Source organism: Diospyros lotus, chromosome 4 (assembly GCF_014633365.1).
Source record: "Diospyros lotus cultivar Yz01 chromosome 4, ASM1463336v1, whole genome shotgun sequence".
Lineage (NCBI taxonomy): Eukaryota > Viridiplantae > Streptophyta > Magnoliopsida > Ericales > Ebenaceae > Diospyros > Diospyros lotus.
Genome location: NC_068341.1, coordinates 4855057 through 4874763, shown reverse-complemented (window position 1 = coordinate 4874763; position 19707 = coordinate 4855057). Strand labels below are relative to the sequence as shown.

Below are 19707 nucleotides of genomic sequence, written 5' to 3'. Positions count from 1 at the left end.
ATCCACATCCACGGTTCCACCAGTACCACCTCAGTTTTGGAACATGCCTTTTAATTAGGAGATGAATTTTCATGCTTGCTTACCATGTTTTGCGTTCGATGGTTGCTAAGGTCAATGATTATGCCACGATTGTTATAAATAATAGCATCGCACCTGTTGTGGCCTTGAACAGAACATAAATAGTGAGGTGAAACGAATCCAATACAGAGGAAAACAGCTGTAAAATTTAGCAACAATGAATCATTCTGAAGAAAACTACTTAACACGCTTGATTGAAGTTTATTTAACACCCATGGTGGTACTCAGATCATAGACAATCCTGCAGAAGCATCTTTTTAACCAAGCGTATATACATCCACAATTGTCATTCAGTTACTACAGGGTAAACAGCCATTGGAGAACTTGCTTGGGGCAATTCTTGGAGATGCACTATGCAACTAATTATCAGCCTGCCTCAGAACCCTTAGAATGGCAAGGAACAGGTTGAGGATGTCCAGATAGAGAGTGACAGATGCCCAGATGTACTCATCATATGTGAACCGCTTAATCAGATGATCTGTGTCATAAACTAGGTAGCCAGAGAAAACTATAGCACTGAGTCCGCCGTAAATTGCTTCCGAGGTGGATCCGAGTGGGAAAAACATCTGCACAGCAGCATCAGACCAACGAGGCTAAGTACATGACTCGTTAGTGTAGGCATGCATGAGTGTGTGCAACGACTGTACAATATTAATGGTCAGCATGTAACAGAACTAAAAAGAAGCAACGGCAAATAGCAATTTAACCTGGACTAAACCAGTAAAGAGGAGGATAACGAGGCTGGTGAACAAGATTGGTCCAAGATAACTGAAATCCTTGCCCTTCTTAGCAGCCCAGAATGTGTACCCCGTTAAGGAGGCAACCACAGCTGATGTTAAAATTAAGGCTTCAAGAACAATTCTTCCTGTGAGGTCCAATGCATAAAAGATATCAGGTAGTGCTAGTAGTCTATGTAATCAAATCATACAAGTAGTGGAGAATTCAAACAACTGTATTTCACCCAGTAAACTTTTACATAGTTTAGAATAAACTACTTACCAGCTGTAACGGCACAGCTCACACCAACAGTGAGGCTCAGACTCACAGTGAAAAGGCCAAGGACAATCAAGTTCAGTGGATGCTTTTGCTGATACACATACAGGGGCCAAAGCACTGCATAAATAATTGGTATTCATTGTATGTTAATATCTGGAACCAGACAAATAAACACAAGAATGGTGCAAACTGCTTCTTGGAAGGTGGTGGGAGATGGAGAGTCTTGATCCAAGACCAGATCCAGTAATTTTTCACATAAGCCACTTATAAAAAGTTGCACAAAGTAAATCCTAGATCAAGTATTATTAAAGGAACTTGACTTCTAGGTTATGCTGGCATGGTAAGTAATTAAGGTAAAAAATTGAGATTTGTATGAGTCTAAAAATCTGGGTTGTACAAAACCAATTCCCAGTTTTATTGAATAAATTCCCCAACACCTTGGGGCCTGAGGGAAAATCACCTAAATGGATACAGAGATTACTAGCAATAAACAACAAATTCTGCAGAACAGGACAGGCAGAGTTTGTCCCATGAACAAATAATTGAAAATCAAATTGAACAGGAGAAAAACTAATAAATAAGAAGAACCAAGTTCAAAACCACACACGATCCTTTAAAAAGTTCCCCAATTTCAAAATTGTGTGCGTGTTAGTAACAACTCAAAGAGCAAGGAAGCCCCTATAGGTCAGGAACAGCAGAATCTTACATGCAACGTACTTGGAAGAAAATAGCATTATGAAACCATTGGTCTCCGAGAACAGGGAAAGGCACAAATGACAAGCAAGTCTGAAAATATGTCACAACCCCAAGGATCTCCAAGGATAGATTAGTAATAGGCTGCTGCAGTGTATTTAGTGTATTCCTCTTTTGGTTGTACTGTAGGCTGTTGTAGTGTTGTACCTTTGTACCTTCAGTTTACAGCCTATAAATAGGCTAAGGTAGTTAGAGAATGTATGTTTGAATGATAATTGAATTCAGTCATTTCCCTCTCATCAATTCTCTCTCAATTTCCCTCTGATCTCTCTCTCAATCCCTCTGAATTCTCTCTAATCTCCCCCTCCTTGTTGTTCTATCCGTAATCCTCCCCCAATTCTTGTTATATTTCCCTTCCTTTCAGTCTAATTCCCCCTCGATTTCTTCCAATTTCCTATCAAAACCCTATTTACATGACAAGTTGGTATCAGAGAGGTCAATCATCGACTGTGATTCTGATCGATTTTAGGCTGTGAACTTTTGGCAATTCTATCCGAAATGTGAAGGCAAAGCAGACCAAGAGATTTTCGACCATCGATTCTGTTGCGATCACAATCAAAGCAATTCCTTAGCTTTCAATTTCTTCTGCATGTGCAAATTCCAACTAACCTAGTGGCAGAATCCAAAGACAGATCTAACGAATTCCATTGGTTGCATCAAAGTCGATCAACATAGAAAGTGGATTCAGGCATTCGATCGCAAAGTTGGAAGCGGTTTCATAAATGACTGCAGCGACCGATTTCTCAATTCCGACTGTGACATAGGCGGATTCTGTTTTAAGAGGCAGATTCCTCCGACTTCTCCTGCTCATTGATTTCCGGTGTCTAGGTTGCTAATTTATGTTGGCTCTCGGCAAATTCTAATACTGTGACGGTAATGCAAGGGCATGCACCCCTGAAAATTGCAGTTACCAGGGGGGGAGCACACCCACATATAAGGCGCCTGTTTGCAGGTTGAACAGTTGATGTGGGACGATTCTCGTCCTACATCAGACACTCCTACCCAAAAAGTTGTCGACTCGACAGCGGAATCCTCACGCCAATCGACCGACAAACTTTCCCGACCAACGGAATCCTCATGCCAAACCATTTGGGTGGAGTGCCACAAGACAAACCTCGCTCTCATACCAAATGATGCATGTTGAACAGCCGATGTGGGACAATTCTCATCCTAGATCAGACACTCCTACCCAGAAAGCTATCGACTAGACAACAGAATCCTCACACAAATTGACCGACAAACTCCTCGACTGGCCAACGGAATCCTCACACCAAACCATTTGGGTGGAGTGCCATGAGGCAAACCTCGCTCTGATACCAAATGATGCAAGTTGAACAGGCGATGTGGGACAATTCTCATCCTACATCAAACAGATCAGAGGTGATTCTAATCCAACAATCTTGGAAGCAAGCAGAGCTAGGCAAATTCAGACTACGATCTAGACCCACGGCTTCTGGCATAATTCGGATGACTCATAGAAGCAAGTTTTGAAGCAAATTTTGCTTGTTCCATGACCATCGACTTCGCCTAATTCAAGTTCGACTGTTGAAAGGTGATGGAAAAGGAGTTTGATGATGCAATCAGCCGAATGCACAAGGAAATAGGCAATGTGATATGCGAGGAAATGCAAGATTTTGTGGTGATGTTGTCTTAGATGTATCAGGTCAGTATTCTAATTGAATTTTTCTATGAGTCTAGAGGAGATGTTTCAGATAACTACAACCATAACAGAGAATCAGGAATATTTCGACAAACAAAAAGAAAAAGATGCTAATGGAATAACATTGGATCAGGCAAATCTAACTGAAGGACCATCCATCCGTGCAAATATTGGTGCTAGAGTTCTTCCTCAAATTTTGGACTTACTGAAAACTAAGGAACAATTGGATTTGGAACGAAACATTGATTCATCGAATAAGTCGGTTATGAAATAGGTCAAAGCTACTGGGTCAAGATTGTGATAGTCCACATGCAGTTAAAGAAGGTCTAATTTAACAATTAGGACTTGAACAATCTCATATTCGCTCTACAAAAACTGATCCTAAGGCTGATGAACGCAATATTATTAAAGGCGCAGCTTTGGCGCCTAGAAGGGTCCCAGGCGGGCGAATGCTAGCAAGGCGCGCGTAGCTTTTTTTAATAGAATTTTGATTGTTTTATCTTTCAAATGTTTATTATTGTAATTTTTAATGGAATCCTAATAAGAAAAGGAAACTTTTAAAATTCCAAGTAAATACTAATTGGAATTGGTATTTTATTTATTGTTGTGTTTTTTAATAGAATCTAATCCTAAAAGGAAAAGGAAACTTCTCAAATTCCAATTCTAATTATAACAAAACACTAATTGAAGATGAAGAGGAAGAGGGATATGATGAAGATGAAGAGGAAGAGGGATATGATGAAGATGAAGAGGAAGAGGGACATGACGTGGAAGAAGAGGATATTGGAGATAATGGTTCTGATGATGAGAATATGAAAACATTAGATTTTGATGATGAGAATGATTTTTAGATTATTTAAAGATTCATAATTAGTTCATCTTAATTAGGATTTAAGATCTACAAATTGTTTAAGATTTAATCTAAGTTTAGTTAAAGACTTTTCTTACAAATTCTTTTAACTTCTGTGATGCTTATATGTCGGTTTCTGAAATACGATTGGATGTGCTTTGCTGGAATTTACAGGTATATAAGTTGTTTTAATATTTTCCTTAGTTAGTATATGTTAAATTTGTTAATTTTTTTTATAACATACTTGTGAATATATTATTAAGAGTTAGGACCTATTTTATACCTTATTCTTCAACTATGACATACATTTTTCCTTCTTTTTTTTTTTTTTTTTTGGTTAGCATGCGCCTAGTTCAACTAGGCGCTCACCTCGCCTTGCATCTTGTGCCTCAGGCTTCAAGATCCTAGTGCGTCTTGGGCCTTTAATAACACTGGATGAACGTGGACAAGGCACTCAACAAGGACTTGGACCAAAGGAAGAAGCTGGAGGTTGAGAAAATAAATTCTTTCATTGGAACTTCTATTGGGAGGAATGGTTTTGGGGAAGAACATCTTAAGGATATTGTTCCTTTGCCTGTGGTTCTAGAGCAAGCTGACTCGTCCTTGGCTTGGGTATCAAACAGTCCCCAATGCTAGTTTTTGCAGAGAAGGAACAGTTTAAGCAGACTGAACAAAAGGATTGCCACAAGGTTGCTGCCTGACTGCTTATTATTACAACTCACTGGCATAATTTCTATATAAAGACTCTTGAAGAATACATTTTACATTCGCAGGAAAAGCAAAACAGAAGGAACATAAAAGTGAAGAAGAAGTGGCCTAGAAGGAGAAAGAAAGAAAGAAGAATAAACTAGATAAAGAAAGCTGGGATTGGATGAAAAGCAATGATCACTCACTATATGTTCTTGGAGACAAGAACTCTTTCAAGGAGGGAAGAATTGCCATGACACCAAGGATCCACAAGGATATATTAGTAATAGGTTGTTGGAGTGTATTTAGTGTATTTCTCTTTTGGTTGTACTATAGGCTGTTGTAGTGTTGTACCTTCAGTTTACGGCCTATAAATAGACTAAGGTAGTTAGAGAATGTATGTTTGAATGATAATTGAATTCAATCATTTTCCTCTCATCAATTCTCTCTCAATTTCCCTCTCTCTCCCAATCCCTGTGATTTCTCTCTAATCTCCCCCTCCTTGCTCTGTCTGTAATCCTCCCCTGATTCTTGCTGTATTTCCCTTCCTTTCAGTCTAATTCCTCCTCGATTTCTTCCAATTCCCTATCAAAACCCTAGGTACATGACAAAACCATGTGAGGGTTTTCGTGAATAAGGTAACTGATGGAAAAATTAGAAGGAAAAAGGACAAGGAGACCAAGTTTATTAATGGGCCACTGACAGAAGAATTTCCCTTTTGGTGGTTCTTACTTCTTTCTGTAGCCAAACCCTGTCCCTGTGAGTTTTCACCAGAGAACAATATGCAGCCAACCAAAACCTGAATTTGTTTGCAATGTAGAATTGAATCACAGAATAGACGCAACATTATCTCAGTTTCCTTGCCTATTTATCTCCAATTAACATAACAGTTGAAGTAGATGGATTTTCTATTCTGTAGTCCCAGCTTCACACTATCAAACAGACCAACCCCGCCACTTGTATTAAAAGCTAAAGCACCTAACTTCAAAATAAAATTCCCAACAAGACATTATCTGGGGAAAACCCCAAAAGGATGCATAAACCAATACTTCAATTCCTATAGCAATTGCCAGAAATCATAGACAACCACAACTGAACCCTGGAACAACACAAACTAAAAACAAGGCCCCGATTGGTAACTAAAGCCTCTAGAAAAAAAAAAAAAACAAGCCCTAATCAAATGCAGCACTCAATATCCCCCTTTCAACTGATCATAGAACATCCAAAACCCCTATCCTTCACACAAGAAAAGTACAAAGAAATGCAATCCTCAGTAGATCGCCTAGACGCGTGCACTTGTGCCGATGAAAAAAATAGCGACATAGGAAGTGGCAGGAGATCTTACAGAAGAGAGGAAGGAACATGAGGAAGAGCAAGAGCGTAGAGTTTCCGCGGAGAAGTTCATTGACGGGGGCGTAGAGGACGGTAACGAAGGAGACGGCGGTGGTGAGGAGGAACTGGGCGGCGAGGATGCCATAGACCTTGCGGATGAATCCCCATCGCAGCTGGTTCTCGCCGTACCCTACCCCTGGGTACAGCGTCCCCTCCTCTATGTCCCCCTTCGTTCTCAGGCTCTCGAATCCGTACATCTCTGCAAATTCTTCGTCTTCCCCCAATTCTCTCTCTGCAAATTCTTCGTCTTCTCAATTCTCCTCTCTCTCTCTCTCTCTCTGTATATATAGATATACATCGCCGAGTCGCCGGTTCGTTATACGCATGGCAGCTTTCTGGCCGTAAAGTCATTTTTAATTACTATAATAAAATCAAACGAAGGTGGTATTTAACAATTCAAATTATATATGTTGATTGATATTTTATATTAATATATTATATAAAATATTAATATAGAATGTCTGTCTAAGTGTTAAAAGTAATATTTTTAAAAAACCAAATATATTAGGACCACTTTACCAAATATACTTATAAAGTAAAAATGTAAATTTTGTGAGTAATTATTAACGTTATTAAAATCAAATCAAATCTGTCAGTCTAATCAGTTTGACTGTGAGTTGGAGGGAAAATTGGTTAGATTCAGATAAAAAAAATTAATTTTTAATTGTATGAACTAATTCAGTTTGATCAGTTTAAATTTATAAGATACGTAGTTGTTCAAAATGCTGTCATTTTAAATAATATAAAAAATATGAAAACTATACAAATTTCTACAAACTCAAGTGACCACATGCCAATAGCTTCTTTTCTGATCCAGCCTTCTCCAATTTTATTTTTTTTGGGGGTCCATTATTGCCCCCTGATATACTTTCTCTATGATCTTTTTTTTTTAATTTTTTAATATTTTTCTTTTTAATTTTTTTATTTTTTAGTTAACGCACTATCACGAATGCTCTTATTATTCGGGCTCACAATATCAACAGGAGATATAAATCAAATGATTCAGCAGCCAATTCGATTCCTAACCTAGTAATAAACGTAAGGGCGATAAGTAATTTTTAACTTTCAGGATCACTTTGATCGCTGAACTTCTCTTCTAACCATGTCTCGAACACTGAACCTGAGACCCTAAAAGATAATACCCCACAGTATACATTTTTTGCCAACAAAACTATATCCTAAGGGCCTAATCTTTCCATCTGCTTCTTTTTTTCCAATAATCAATCTTCTATTATTTTTTTTTCACCGCACATTTTCAGTGAATAATCTAACAATACAATCTCAAGTATGTTATGTATTTTTTTTTATATTTATTTTATTATTAACTTCAAATTTTTAATTCAACTTAAAAGTTAATAATCTATAATCATATTGTTTTTTTTTCTTTTAAACAATTGGCAGTGAAGATTAAAAGATGATTAAAAAAGTTGTGAAAATGACTAATTAAGATCAACTTAAACATCCTCCTTAATTAGATAATGGAATTTAAATTATTATTCAAAAAAAGTAGAGACTTTGCCAATCTTACCTTTATAATTTTTCATAGAAAATTTCATTAAAAATTATTACTCATCTCTTAATTTGATATATAATATGATTTTAGATAGTTAATTTTTCTAAATGCAGGGTTTGTTTCGTTTGATGATAACGGTTTAATTTTAATTCAATATTAACAAAAAGTTAAAATAATAAAAGGTTTTATATTTTTATAAAATTAAAAGGATCCATTTTGGATCCAGCAGGCAAGTAGTGCTGTGAATGGCGAGATCACCGGTGTCTTTATCCAACCGCCTGCTCCGGCAAGCCTCCCGCCCGGCGCAAATCAGAAACCTCGGCGGCGAAGAATCTGCACGGACCTGTTCTCAGCAGGAGCAGGAGAGTCTGTCCGGGATCGCGAAAGAGGTTTCCAATATCATTAGGACTAGACCCAGGTGGGAACAATCTCTCATCTCCGATTTCCCCACCGTCGATTTGTTCGACCCTAAATTTGTTCACGAGCTTCTGAAGCAGCAAAACAATGTCTTTCTCTCTCTCCGTTTCTTTCTCTGGCTGAGTTCTCGTCCTGGCTTTGTGCCCGATAAATCGATATGCAATGTGATTTTTGATCGTATTGTGGTGGCCAAAGCTGGCAATGCTGCGAAATCGTTTATGGGTCTTGTAGATTTTGCTCCGCCGCCTGCTTCTTTAGAGGCTTATTGTAGGTGTTTATGGGAAAATGGGTCAATCGAGGATGCACTTGATGTGTTTGATGAAATGCGAGATCGTTGTATATGCCCGTCACTGGAGACGTGGAATTCGGCTTTGCTCGGATCAGTTCGAGCGGAGCGCACAGATACTGTTTGGAAGTTGTACGGTGAGATGATGGATTGTGGTGTTGCGGGGGATGTGGACACAGTTGAGTGTTTAATTCAGGCCTTTTGTATTGATAATAATGTTTCAAAAGGTTATGGGCTTCTCAGACAAGTTTTGAGAAATGGGTTTGTTCTTACAAATGCTACTTTTAGTAAATTGATATCTGGATTTTGTAAGGATGGGTGTTATTCTAATGTATCTGCTCTTCTTCGTACTATGATTGCGAATAACTGTCGCCCTGATATTTCTACATATCAGGAAATTATCAACGGTCTATGCAAGAGAAAAATGGAACTCGAAGCATTTCGAATTTTCAATGATTTGAAGGATAGAGGGTATGCTCCTGATAAGGTCATGTACACCACAATGATACATGGTCTTTGTAAGATGAAATGGATTGGAGAGGCTCGAAAATTGTGGTTTGAGATGGTTCACAGAGGAATACTTCCAAATGAATACACATATTGTGCACTCATTTATGGGTTATGCAAGATTGGTAATCTTGAAGGTGCAAAGAATTTGTACAAGGAAATGTGTTTTCGTGGTCATAAAGAGACAACAGTGAGTTGTAACACTTTGATAAAAGGGCTGTGTTTGCATGGGAAAACAGAGGAAGCTTTTCAGTTGTTTCAAGAAATGTCTGACAAGGGTATCGTTCCCGATATTATCACATACAATTATTTGATTCAAGGCTTCTGCAGGGAGGGGAGAATAGTTGAAAGTACAAATCTTTTGGATAAACTCCTGAAGGAAGGTTTGCATCCTTCAACTGCCACTTATGACACCCTCATAAAAAAGTTTTGTGAGATTGGAAATGTGGATGGAGCAAAAAAGTTGTGGAAAGATATGAAAAATAGGGGTGTGGAACCAGCCAAATCTACTTATGACTTCATCGTAATTGGACTGAGCAAGGAAGGGTTTCTTGGTGAAGGGATGGAATGGTTAGCTGCAATGCTGAAAAGTAAGCTCAAACCGGAAAAACAAACCTTTGAGATACTTATCATATGCCTCTCACAGGGAGATAAGCTGGATGAGGCTTTATTTGTTTTAGATTATATGTTTAATTTTGGTTATACCCTCAGTAAACACATTTTCCATTCTCTAGTCGATAGATTATGTCAAGAGAATTCCTATCATGTTGGGACACATCTAAAGGTTATCCTGCAAGACAGAATTGCAACATCAGAAGCTTCATAGACACTTTCTTATTCACTACTTTTTGTTATCATTAATTTACAATAGGCAGTGTTCTGATTTTTAACATTTTTGTGCAAGAACTAGCATTAAGAATTGTTGTTGTTTTCAGTATTCCCCTTTGTTACTTCTTAAGGAACATTGAGCATACTCTCATTGTAACTGTGCTCCAAACCAACCCCCCCCCCCCCCCCCCCCCCCCCCCCAAAAAAAAAAAAAAAAAAACAAAAACCCCAGGGGAGTGGGGAACTGCATTAGTGTATGCTTAATTCTGTGAAAATATGCTGCTCAAGGAAAGGCTATGGGAGAGAACAGGAGGTTCAGGAAGTGTGGGTTGTCGAAAAGACTTCTGCACTAAGAGTTTGAAAGGTTGGTTACTCTGCTTCAGTGTAACTGAATCAAAGAATTGCAAGTGAATTAGCTGGTGAAGTATGGCTCTGCTTGCTAGTTGTACTTTGGTAGTTATGGCTGTTAGTTTTGCTACTGATGATTGTAATTTCATAGTTGTAACTCTTAGCTACCACTAGTCCAAAAAACAAAAGAAAAAGGTAGAAAATCAGGTAAGAAGAATGTTTTTTCTTTTTCTTCTTTTAAATGGGGTTTCATTTCCAAATGTTGCAATTTTAAGCAGAGATGCAAGCGTTGCTTTCTTGCAGGGAGAAGAGGCTTTTACAGCAGGCTTCCCAGCTATGCGCCTCTCTCTCCCCCCCTCTGTGTGTGTGTGTGTGTGCGTGTGCGCCGTAGTCCCATCCCTACGAAACTGATGGTAAATTCAAGCATAAAGAACAGACGCAAGAGGATATACCTATACCCCATGTACTCCAATCTCTACTCTCTATTTTTATTTTCATACATCTTCGTACACTGTTTATATACTATCCCACCTCAACTATTCTAACTTAAGAATCAGAAGGCAACTCCTCACTAGTCCTTTGACTGTTTCGCAGGTCTACCAGCAGCACTTACGCTAATCAATCGATCTGAACCTAGACGGTTCAGATCCTCGCGCCATCATCATTAGCGTTCCTTTGACTGTTTTACTGGTCCATCAGGGCTGTTGTGCTCCTCTGTTGGTCTGACATTGATCGTGTAGCTTCTTGTGTCATCAGTAGGTTTTCTTTGGTATTTTTTAATTTCTAATGATATCTTTTTGTTTAAAAAGTTCTCTTTTTTTTTTGTGTCAATAAATTGTTTAAAAATTTTCTAAAAATATTATTTGTCATCAAATTATTTGTGATTAGTAGTTCAACTTGTTTTCATTACAGTGATTTTCTGTCATGCCTTTTTTTAGTGATGCACACTTACAATTTTCAAAAAGAGAAGTCAGTTAATCAAATGGCACCCAACATGTGAAATATCCAAATTGATCGAATTATTCAGACATCATTGCTTCAAATTCAATTGTAAATGTACCGGAACAAACCTTCCCAATTTTGTTAAAATCATTTCACACAGGCAAGAAAATGAACCCAAAATACAAGCCAAGAAAAAAAGAAAACAAGCACACAATTCTCAGGATCATGATACAATTCACAGATATACAAATGGACTTTTTTGAATTTGACGCTCAGAGTCTTCCTCCGCCAATCATATTTCTGAAAGCAACATGTTCCACCTCTGCATGGATGGCACCCGTGCAGAACAATTGTGTCCCACTGAGGAGAATCAGAATAACTTCCAAAGTCCTCTGCATGTTCATTCATCATCACAAGAAATAAGAAAGCCATATGTCAGTCGATCATCTCTTTCAAGATTAAGTTAACAAAAGATTCATTGTTGTGGTTTTGTTTGATCTTTACTTGTTATGAAATGGTTGCTTACCAAGTTTGAATCTGTCCAGCCTACGTTGATTTCTTTGCAGGCTAATCTGCGGGGAAAATGCAATGATGGGAAAGCTAAATCAGCTTGTTTGACGCCTCATAATTCAACTATAAGCCATCAAGAAAAGAGGATTTTTACCCCATGGCAAGTAGTGTGAGGGCCCATGTTGTAAGTGAAGAGGCTGCTGCTGCATGCAAGTTAGATTCAGTCCCCTGAAAAACATTGTTGATGCCGGTGAGGGAGGTGATAAAGCCCACAACCCCCGCGATAAGCGAAAAGATCACAAAGAAGCCGGTGGCCATGTTGCCGATTGGGAAGAAAATGGGGAAAAGCCGAGCTGGGATTGGCAAAGCAGATGCTGCAGATGCAAATGGAACACCAGCAAACAACGTTTGTTCATTACTGTTCTTTCTGATAGAACTTCTACTGAAAACTGTAAGATTTTAATTGTTCAGTCCAGAAAATTAGATTATACTGTTTTGCAGGAAACAGAGGTTTGTACCTAGTTCGCTAGCCTTTTCAGTGCCATGGTTGATAGCCCAGGCGGAGATTATCATGACGATGAGGTAGAGAATCAGATTGAGCATTAAGAGAACGAAAGCTGTTGATTTTCCTGCTCCAGAAGCCATGGCCTTAGAAGATTGGGGACTAAGGATGAAAGAAGGGCCTGATTCTCAGCAACACTTGAATGATCTCAAAGCATATAAATACGTTGGGAAGAGTTCCATCCTTTACCCAGAAGACTTGATTTGCTGAGGTTGTTCTCTTACTTTTCAGTTTAAAACTGGGGTATCTTTATACTCAAAGAAATGTTTAGAATTACTTGCTCTTGTTGTTGGGCTTGCCTCTTTGGAGAGCAAGAATCCCTTTCAGCCTTCCAAGTTGGAAAACTAATTCTAAATTGTTTCTTTTTAAGCTATTGTTTCTAAATTGTGGACAAATCAATACTTAATAGCGTAGTGGCCGTGCCCAGGGGCGGATTTAGGAGTAGATCTGGGGGAGGGCTGGCCCCCAGATCCATAACCCATTTCAGCCCTCCTCCCTTGCAAATCTGGGGGAGGGCTGAATCTTGGGGGGGGCTGCAGCCCGTGCCTGCCCCCCCCTAAATCCGCCCCTGCCCGTGCCAATCACATCATGGGTTGAAGTTGTGATAGCATATCTGCCCTTTTCCCAAAAACAAGGGTAAATATGCATAGAAAAAATAGCTCTCCTAGACTCTCATAAAGCAATGAGACAATGTTATTTTGTCCTCCAGATTATGCGAGGTGGACAAAAAGCGGTGAACCTCACGTATTGAAACTGCCCTTTTTTATTAGTATGATTTTGCTAGGGAGTTAATTTTTTGGATTTTGCATACTTCTCCAAGAGACATGGCTGTTGGAGAGATGAAAGAGAGAAAATATACTCAATCTTACCAATTGTACATACTGGAACATTATCTCTCGGACATTCAACATGCATTGACAATACAGATTCAATTATGGTGTTAATATATAATTAAGCGTGCTCAACTTTGTGGTGATGTGTGGAAAATATAAAACAAAACAAAACCGAACAGTGGCTGGCAATTTAATCTCGAATACCAATTAAGAAAATGCCAAAGTGGAAGTTCAATATCCTTCAATTGACACAAACAGTAGTGAACACAGTCCGGTCCCAGAAGCCTCTTGCATCTAAGAAACCACTTCTTCGAATTTGAGCTCACGCTGGGACCTTTATTTACAGGGGATCTTCTCTAAACGACATAAAAACTAGAGAATAATCTTCTTCCGTGCATAACGGGACAATAATTCCAACTGGTTTTCTTCCCAGTTGGCTCTGTTAATTCCACCTGACACTAGACATTCAATGCCAGTTTCTGAGCAGCAAGAGCTTCAGCCTCAAGTGTTGGCTCCCAAAGTAGGCTGGTTTCAGCCAGCAACCCCGTCACAACATAAGGATCCATGTTTGAAGCCGGGCGCCTGTCCTCCAAGTAACCTGACAATACGAGGAATGGCATCAGCAGGGCTACTAGTACAGCCTTAAATCAAGGACTGTATTGGTGCTGTCAAAGAGGTATTTTATACTTGTGGTATGATATTATGAGCAATTGAAGTTCGAAGCTATATTTCCTCCCCTGTGAAATCTATTGTCAAAAATCTGATCTTTGGCAATTTCTCTTCCTCAAATCAGAGCGTGGAGCGTTGGTAAAACACAGATTTAATGTACTGCTAGAAAGTAATACCTTTGCCTTGCTTCTCAGTTTCACGCCCCACGCGTATTGAGCAGCCGCGATTAGCAACTCCCTGCAATGCGAGGTCAAATGATCGAGTCAGCCAGTTGAGACGAAGCATTTCATTACTCACTTTCCTGATCACTGCGAGAGCAGGTTTGAGAGCATACCCATGAGAATGTGTTGATGCTGGCAGTTTCGTGTTTCCCAGTCAATCTTCTCTCATTTCCTTCTCCATAGGCATTGATGTGTTCTTTGTGACGAAGTGACAGATTCAGAATCGCCTTCTTGATCACTTCAAACCCTCCATCCTCCCTCATACTCTTTGTACTGTGGACCGACAGATTAGTCAAGGAGTAAACGAATGTTGATCCAAGCAATGCTTTTTCTAGTCTCGGCATGCTATCTCAGTATAGCAAGCCTTTCAAACAGATAATAGATTACTCATCATACAAACATACAAGTACCTGTAATTGGTGTGGCATCCTGCACCATTCCAGTCTCCCTGTTGCCCCAAGAAAGAACAAGACAGTTTCAGCACTTATATCGACAAAGGAAACTCCAACTACAAATAACAAACGGCACTTAAATTACCTCTATTGGTTTTGGATCAAGTGAGAGTACAACGCCAGCTTGTTCAGTAATTCTCTGTAACAACCACCAGCCAAAACAATAAAAGTCGAGTCAGAAATTTCAAACTTGTGGCATCGCTACACTTTGCCGCCTGGCTTCAGGGGCAAGCATCTTGTTAATGCTAGATCAAGCAAGTACACTGAGGTACCTGATCGGATCAGCTAACAAGATAGTATACTGATTAAGTTGATAAATGTATATTTTACCTCAAGGATGTATCGAGCACACCAGATATGGTCTCCAGCTTCAATTCCCACACTAGGGCCTACTTGAAATTCCCACTACCAGAACAAGAAAGGAAACACTAAGTCTTTATTATAGGTAATGAAATATGTACACATTGTATCCATGACTTATGTGCTGATACTTTGAGGTGAAGTTAAGCACGAAACCTGTCCAGGCATGACTTCTCCATTGGTGCCACTAATGTTAATTCCCGCATACAAACAAGCCTTATAATGAGCGTCTGATATGTCGCGACCAAATGACTTATCAGCCCCAGCACCGCAGTAATAAGGGCCCTGAATTCCAAAGGAGTGACTATATTTGTTACGTACTTGCAGGCCGTAGTTTGTTCATAAGAAATGGTGTCAGCTTATTGTATATAATTTGAGAAGATGACATGACATGGTAACTCAAGTAGTTTTCAAGTGTATCTACCTGGGGACCAGGATAACCTCCAACAGGCCACCCCAAGGGCCAATTCACATTTGGTTGGAGTAATGTGTACTCTTGCTCTATGCCATACCTAGATTGGATTTATTAGGAAAAAAAACATTAAGAACTTTTCCTTGCTCCCAAAAAAATAACGAAGAAACGTGGAAACATGTCTTTGAGTTGTTTGTTTCGTGAATCCAAAGGGGAAGAAGGTTAACAATCCTAGTTCACAAGGCTCTTTGCTTTGTAGAGGAAAGTCATGTTTGTTCTCCAACATCATAACATTCTGGCGTAGTTGCCTGTTCAAAGGAACTTACCAAGGCACTTCATCTACAACCTTCTTGTTACTGAAAATTTCAGCAGCCTTGTAGCGCTTGTTTGTGGGAATTGGTTCGCCTGCTGGCGTGTAAGTATCGCAAATTACCTTGTCAAATCCCATTGAGAGAAGATTTAGTCTTTACATTCATATGATGATTCAAACAGAAGCATATATCCAAACAAGTATTAATATCCAAACCATTTAACTATATCTTCTCTGTAAATGAACTACTTGGGCTAAATTAAACACTCACCAGGATGTTATTGCCACCGCGAAAGGGGTCCTTAAATATAGCTTGAGGACTGAAGAAACAAATTTAATCGGGATTATTATGGTGACTCAGTAATAAGTAAACAGGAAGATGGTAGGGAACAATGTCATGCAAGTAGGTGCTTACTATAGAATTACTTCACTATCATCTCCTGGTGCTTGTCCAGTGCTTGATCCATCGTAGTTCCACTTCGGAAGCTCAGATGGGTGTTTAACAGGCTTTGAAATTGTCTGCAAATATATGATTACGAGCATTACCACTACTAGTATCAAGTTACATATTCGTTTTAGGAATCTCTGATAACCACATACCCTTGATTTACTGCGCAGATCAATGCCAGAACCTCCAATCCTGTTTCAGGAGATAATAGCATAAATCATTAAGGCGTGATCGCTAAAAACAGGTCGGAAAAGAAAAAAAAGCTGTTGCAGCAGTGTAGTTAAACATGCAACCATTAGAAACCACTCTGCCGATTTGACTGCCTGCCTCAGAATTATCAAGCTAGAAAACATACCAAATGTACTCAGCAATGATCTTATCAGTGTAGGGTCTAATGTCCATATCCAACAGGTACTCCATTCTGTTAATTGCGTTGTTCTCAGATTGTTGAGCAAGCACCCTGAATTTCACAGAGGTTTTAGCCGAAGCCTTCTTGTTCTGTTTCAATAGCAGAGAACCCCACATCTTTGATGTCATGGGACTTGCATTTGTGGAGTTCTTTGTAGCTCTCATCTGCCATTGTGGAGAAGGAGCTAAAATCTGTGCCATTTTAACCTCTCCCTGCCTGAAAACAGAAGTAGCAGGAATGATCAGAACAACGTAAGATCATCTATCTGATACCAGAATAACTGAACAAATGACTACTATGTCTGATGTTTGATTTGTATGTATTACACCATTACTGTATCTGAAATTGAAAAAGAGTTTAAGTCCAAATACCTGCACTGGATCTTGAGGCCTACCCAGTATAAATTGTGGTAAAGTAAATGCAGAATCTTAAAGAACAAAGAGAGCTTAGAATGCCTCCTTGACCCAATTTATGGTGCACTAGTTAGGTTAGGTCCAGTGCTAAGCACAAAACTCCGAGGCAAGTATTTGCACTCTTCAGGGAAACATTGTGTTGCTTGAGAAGGACACACATAGAATTCCATTAATTTATATGCTTGAAGAAAGAAACGAACATCGAAATCTTCACCGTATATCCTGGTTTTATATGCTTATCAGCATAGTAAACCATAGGATTTGTCTACTCTCCCTTTGTTCTTGTGGGGCATTAGCTTGGATCAAACTGTTTTAATTACTGAACAAAACAGTTTTCTTGCTACTTGGACCTTATCCATCCAGTTAATTAATTAGCCCAATTATTTGCTTTAAAGATCTACAACATTTGGGAATTAAAGAAAAACGGCAAACACATCCTAAACAGGAGAAAAAAGGAGAGCAAGTCTCCAACTAATTGGGCCATTAGCCTCGTAAATACGTTATCCTCCTCGCATTTAACTTCATACTATGTAAATAAAGTACAATGCCATGATGCAACAAGCGGGAAAAAGGAAAAGGAGTGGCTAATCGACCAAAAGGCGCTGAACCCATTTTGGAGTCCTATCTGAAAGAACAGTTTGAAGATGAGGAATTTAACACATATACAAACGAACAATAAGAAAACTGTGTAAGAAATAATACATGATATGCGTAGATTCTCTACTAGTCAGATATAACACTCAAGCAACAGTTTCTTTACCCATTTGGGATTTGAACACATTACGAGTGGATATTGAGAAAAAAGGGCTACCTGAAAGCCGCGGGGAAATGAACCTGGGAGGCTGAAATTAGGGGGAGAGAGAGAGAGAGCAAGCGGCTATAGTGGTTTTAAGTCTTTTAAGTATGAAAGGATAGATTTGTTGGCTTTTCCTGAGCAGATAGGGGTGTGCTATGAGTGGAGGAAAATGGTTTTTGGCCGCTACAAGGTCACCAAGAGAAGTGATGACTCTTTTTTCAGATTAAGATAAAGCTCTCTCTCTCTCTCTCTTCTGCCAATCTCCTCGACACCCAAGCAACCAAATTTTAAAATGAACAAACATTGGATCTTGATTCTTCAGTTTGACAATTGCTTAAAAAAATCAGAAACAGAAAACGAGCCAAATATGACAATTTTATATGAATATTTTTGTATTTCAAACCAATACGGACAGAGCTGGCTGTATAGGGAAGGTGAAGGATGTTTCAAATGCATTGGGAATTTGGGAATTTTCCCTCTTTTTTTTCTGTCAAGTGGGAATTTGGGAATTTGTTGTTGGAGACAGTGACTTCTTCTTTCCTCTTTTGTGGGTCCATTTGGTTGGATAACGCACAGTGGGAAGAGGTGCACAGGTTGAGAACATTTTCTTCTGGCCTTTGATTTGGGATCCATTGGCTGAGATTATTCACTTTCTTAAACCCTACAAATTATTGGTAGACAAGACTCATCAAACTATTCTTAAAGCCCCCGGTATAGAGCCTGTGTGGTGTCTGCTGTATTGATGCAAATATGCTTTGCTTTCATGCTACCTTGCCATTACACTGATTGATGTTGCTTGAATTCTTTTGCTTTAAGAGTTGAGTGAGAAATTTAATTAACAGGTCATTAGAGAAATAAAACCTTACCTGTTAATTTCATTCGAGTTAGCATATTGATCATTCAAAATATTTAAAAAAAAAAAAAACTCCTTTAAAAGTTACTTAATTGTTTATTTCCTAATTTGAAAAATTACACGACGAAATACTAAATTTAAGTAAATAATAACTCCATTTTTCATTCATAGTTTTTTTCCTTTTTTCTTTCCTTTGCTGCATAGTTAGAAAAATAGCAATAATAAAGTATTCATTATCATGCAGGCAATTAACCACCAAATTCATCATTTGCATAGGATTCTTTCAAGCACCAAATTGTTAATTAAATATTGAAAAGGCTTTCCTTTGATGATTAAGTCAGTGGTAGTTGAAATGAAATCTAAGCCAACATCAGCTAAACCATTTTAAAAAATATGTACTCTCTTATTTTGTGGTTCCTCTGTCTCTCAACTATTTGTTTTGTTTGACTAATTCTCTCTAATAACTAATCCCACGTCAAATTGGGATGAAATTCTTTTGGGTTAGCATTGAGTTTATTTTCTGGATAATTAATTATGTTGATGAGCAATTAGTTAATTTGGTCATTTATAGAATAATTTGCTAATTGAATCAAATTAACCAAGTTTTTATATAAAAAAACTGAGCTACAAATTTAAAATATCAATCAAAGTAAATAAATCAAAACAATATAATTTTGTGGTTTTAGTCATTCTTATAGTTAACAACCCTACATTAATTATAAAAAAATAACTCTTATGCTGAGTGGATCTAGCGAAAGAAACAAAATTTTAATTTACCTTTACTTGTATCATTGACAAATAAGAATTTAAAATATACACTAGTCTTGTATACAATATTTTTTATAGCCTTAAGTACTAAAAAGGGGGTAAAATAATTGATAAAAAATAAAAAATTATGATTCTAATGAAAATATTTAGATTCAAAGCTAGATGTGAAAGATGAATAATTGAGAATATATTATTATCATGATTCTTTTATTTTTTTGAAAAGATGAATAATCTTTTCTTGTTTTTTGCCCTTTACAAATTATGGTTCCAAAATGGCCTTTTGATTTAGAAAAAAGAAAAGAAAAGATAAGGGAAAATAGAAACAACTTTGTATGTGGCTCTGCCATTGTGGAAGCAAATTTGGGAACTTTCCTTTCCTACTTGACAAACAAAACAAATAAAGATAATCACATGCTCAAAGTGGTGTTTTGGCA

The 19707-nt window shown here is 38.2% G+C and overlaps 4 protein-coding genes across 6 annotated transcripts; 1 reads left to right on the top strand and 3 right to left on the bottom strand.

Moving 5' to 3' along the window:
• Window positions 1-180: 180 nt before the first annotated feature.
• LOC127800628 (BI1-like protein) lies at window positions 181-6689 on the bottom strand. The gene is made up of 4 exons (XM_052335344.1): window positions 6370-6689; window positions 1078-1191; window positions 786-943; window positions 181-644 (listed from the first exon to the last, which is right to left on the bottom strand). The coding sequence occupies exons 1-4, from the start codon at window positions 6611-6613 to the stop codon at window positions 438-440; spliced, it is 723 nt and encodes a 240-aa protein (XP_052191304.1). The 5' UTR covers window positions 6614-6689; the 3' UTR covers window positions 181-437.
• A 1461-nt stretch (window positions 6690-8150) lies between these two features.
• LOC127800775 (pentatricopeptide repeat-containing protein At5g18950) lies at window positions 8151-11964 on the top strand. 2 transcript variants are annotated; one of them, XM_052335578.1, is made up of 3 exons: window positions 8151-10778; window positions 10910-11070; window positions 11824-11964. In XM_052335578.1, the coding sequence occupies exon 1, from the start codon at window positions 8175-8177 to the stop codon at window positions 9963-9965; it is 1791 nt and encodes a 596-aa protein (XP_052191538.1). In that variant the 5' UTR covers window positions 8151-8174; the 3' UTR covers window positions 9966-10778; window positions 10910-11070; window positions 11824-11964. The 2 variants fall into 2 exon arrangements, with proteins under 2 accessions (XP_052191538.1, XP_052191537.1); XM_052335577.1 differs by having other exon boundaries at window positions 8151-11070.
• LOC127800776 (membrane protein PM19L) lies at window positions 11305-12424 on the bottom strand. 2 transcript variants are annotated; one of them, XM_052335580.1, is made up of 4 exons: window positions 12286-12424; window positions 11922-12141; window positions 11784-11829; window positions 11305-11649 (listed from the first exon to the last, which is right to left on the bottom strand). In XM_052335580.1, exons 1-4 carry the CDS (start codon window positions 12410-12412, stop codon window positions 11530-11532), a joined length of 513 nt encoding a protein of 170 aa, XP_052191540.1. In that variant the 5' UTR covers window positions 12413-12424; the 3' UTR covers window positions 11305-11529. The 2 variants fall into 2 exon arrangements, with proteins under 2 accessions (XP_052191540.1, XP_052191539.1); XM_052335579.1 differs by having other exon boundaries at window positions 11922-12216; window positions 12286-12421.
• Window positions 12425-13341: 917 nt separating this feature from the next.
• On the bottom strand, window positions 13342-17873 carry LOC127800533 (glutamine synthetase, chloroplastic). Its single transcript, XM_052335192.1, has 14 exons — window positions 17668-17873; window positions 16390-16659; window positions 16187-16226; window positions 16002-16105; window positions 15858-15906; window positions 15603-15709; window positions 15289-15376; window positions 15021-15149; window positions 14835-14909; window positions 14590-14643; window positions 14463-14500; window positions 14166-14325; window positions 14008-14068; window positions 13342-13760 (listed from the first exon to the last, which is right to left on the bottom strand). Exons 2-14 carry the CDS (start codon window positions 16641-16643, stop codon window positions 13621-13623), a joined length of 1299 nt encoding a protein of 432 aa, XP_052191152.1. The 5' UTR covers window positions 16644-16659; window positions 17668-17873; the 3' UTR covers window positions 13342-13620.
• Between the last annotated feature and the right edge of the window lie 1834 nt (window positions 17874-19707).

Bases quoted from the DNA above. Each gene is read 5' to 3' on its own strand.
- LOC127800628 (XM_052335344.1), bottom strand. From the start codon at position 6,613: ATGTACGGATTCGAGAGCCTGAGAACGAAGGGGGACATAGAGGAGGGG. The intron at 944-1,077 runs GTAAGTAGTTTA...TGGACCTCACAG, and splicing joins GAGCTGTGCCGTTACAGCTG to GAAGAATTGTTCTTGAAGCC. The intron at 645-785 runs GTTAAATTGCTA...GCTGCTGTGCAG, and splicing joins TCTTTACTGGTTTAGTCCAG to ATGTTTTTCCCACTCGGATC.
- LOC127800533 (XM_052335192.1), bottom strand. From the start codon at position 16,643: ATGGCACAGATTTTAGCTCCTTCTCCACAATGGCAGATGAGAGCTACA. The intron at 15,377-15,602 runs GTAAGTTCCTTT...AATCCAATCTAG, and splicing joins GTTGTAGATGAAGTGCCTTG to GTATGGCATAGAGCAAGAGT. The intron at 14,326-14,462 runs GTACTTGTATGT...GTCGGTCCACAG, and splicing joins GGATGCCACACCAATTACAG to TACAAAGAGTATGAGGGAGG.
- LOC127800776 (XM_052335579.1), bottom strand. From the start codon at position 12,412: ATGGCTTCTGGAGCAGGAAAATCAACAGCTTTCGTTCTCTTAATGCTC. The intron at 12,217-12,285 runs GTACAAACCTCT...AAAATCTTACAG, and splicing joins TGAAAAGGCTAGCGAACTAG to TTTTCAGTAGAAGTTCTATC. The intron at 11,830-11,921 runs GTAAAAATCCTC...TTTTCCCCGCAG, and splicing joins CTCACACTACTTGCCATGGG to ATTAGCCTGCAAAGAAATCA.
- LOC127800775 (XM_052335578.1), top strand. From the start codon at position 8,175: ATGGCGAGATCACCGGTGTCTTTATCCAACCGCCTGCTCCGGCAAGCC.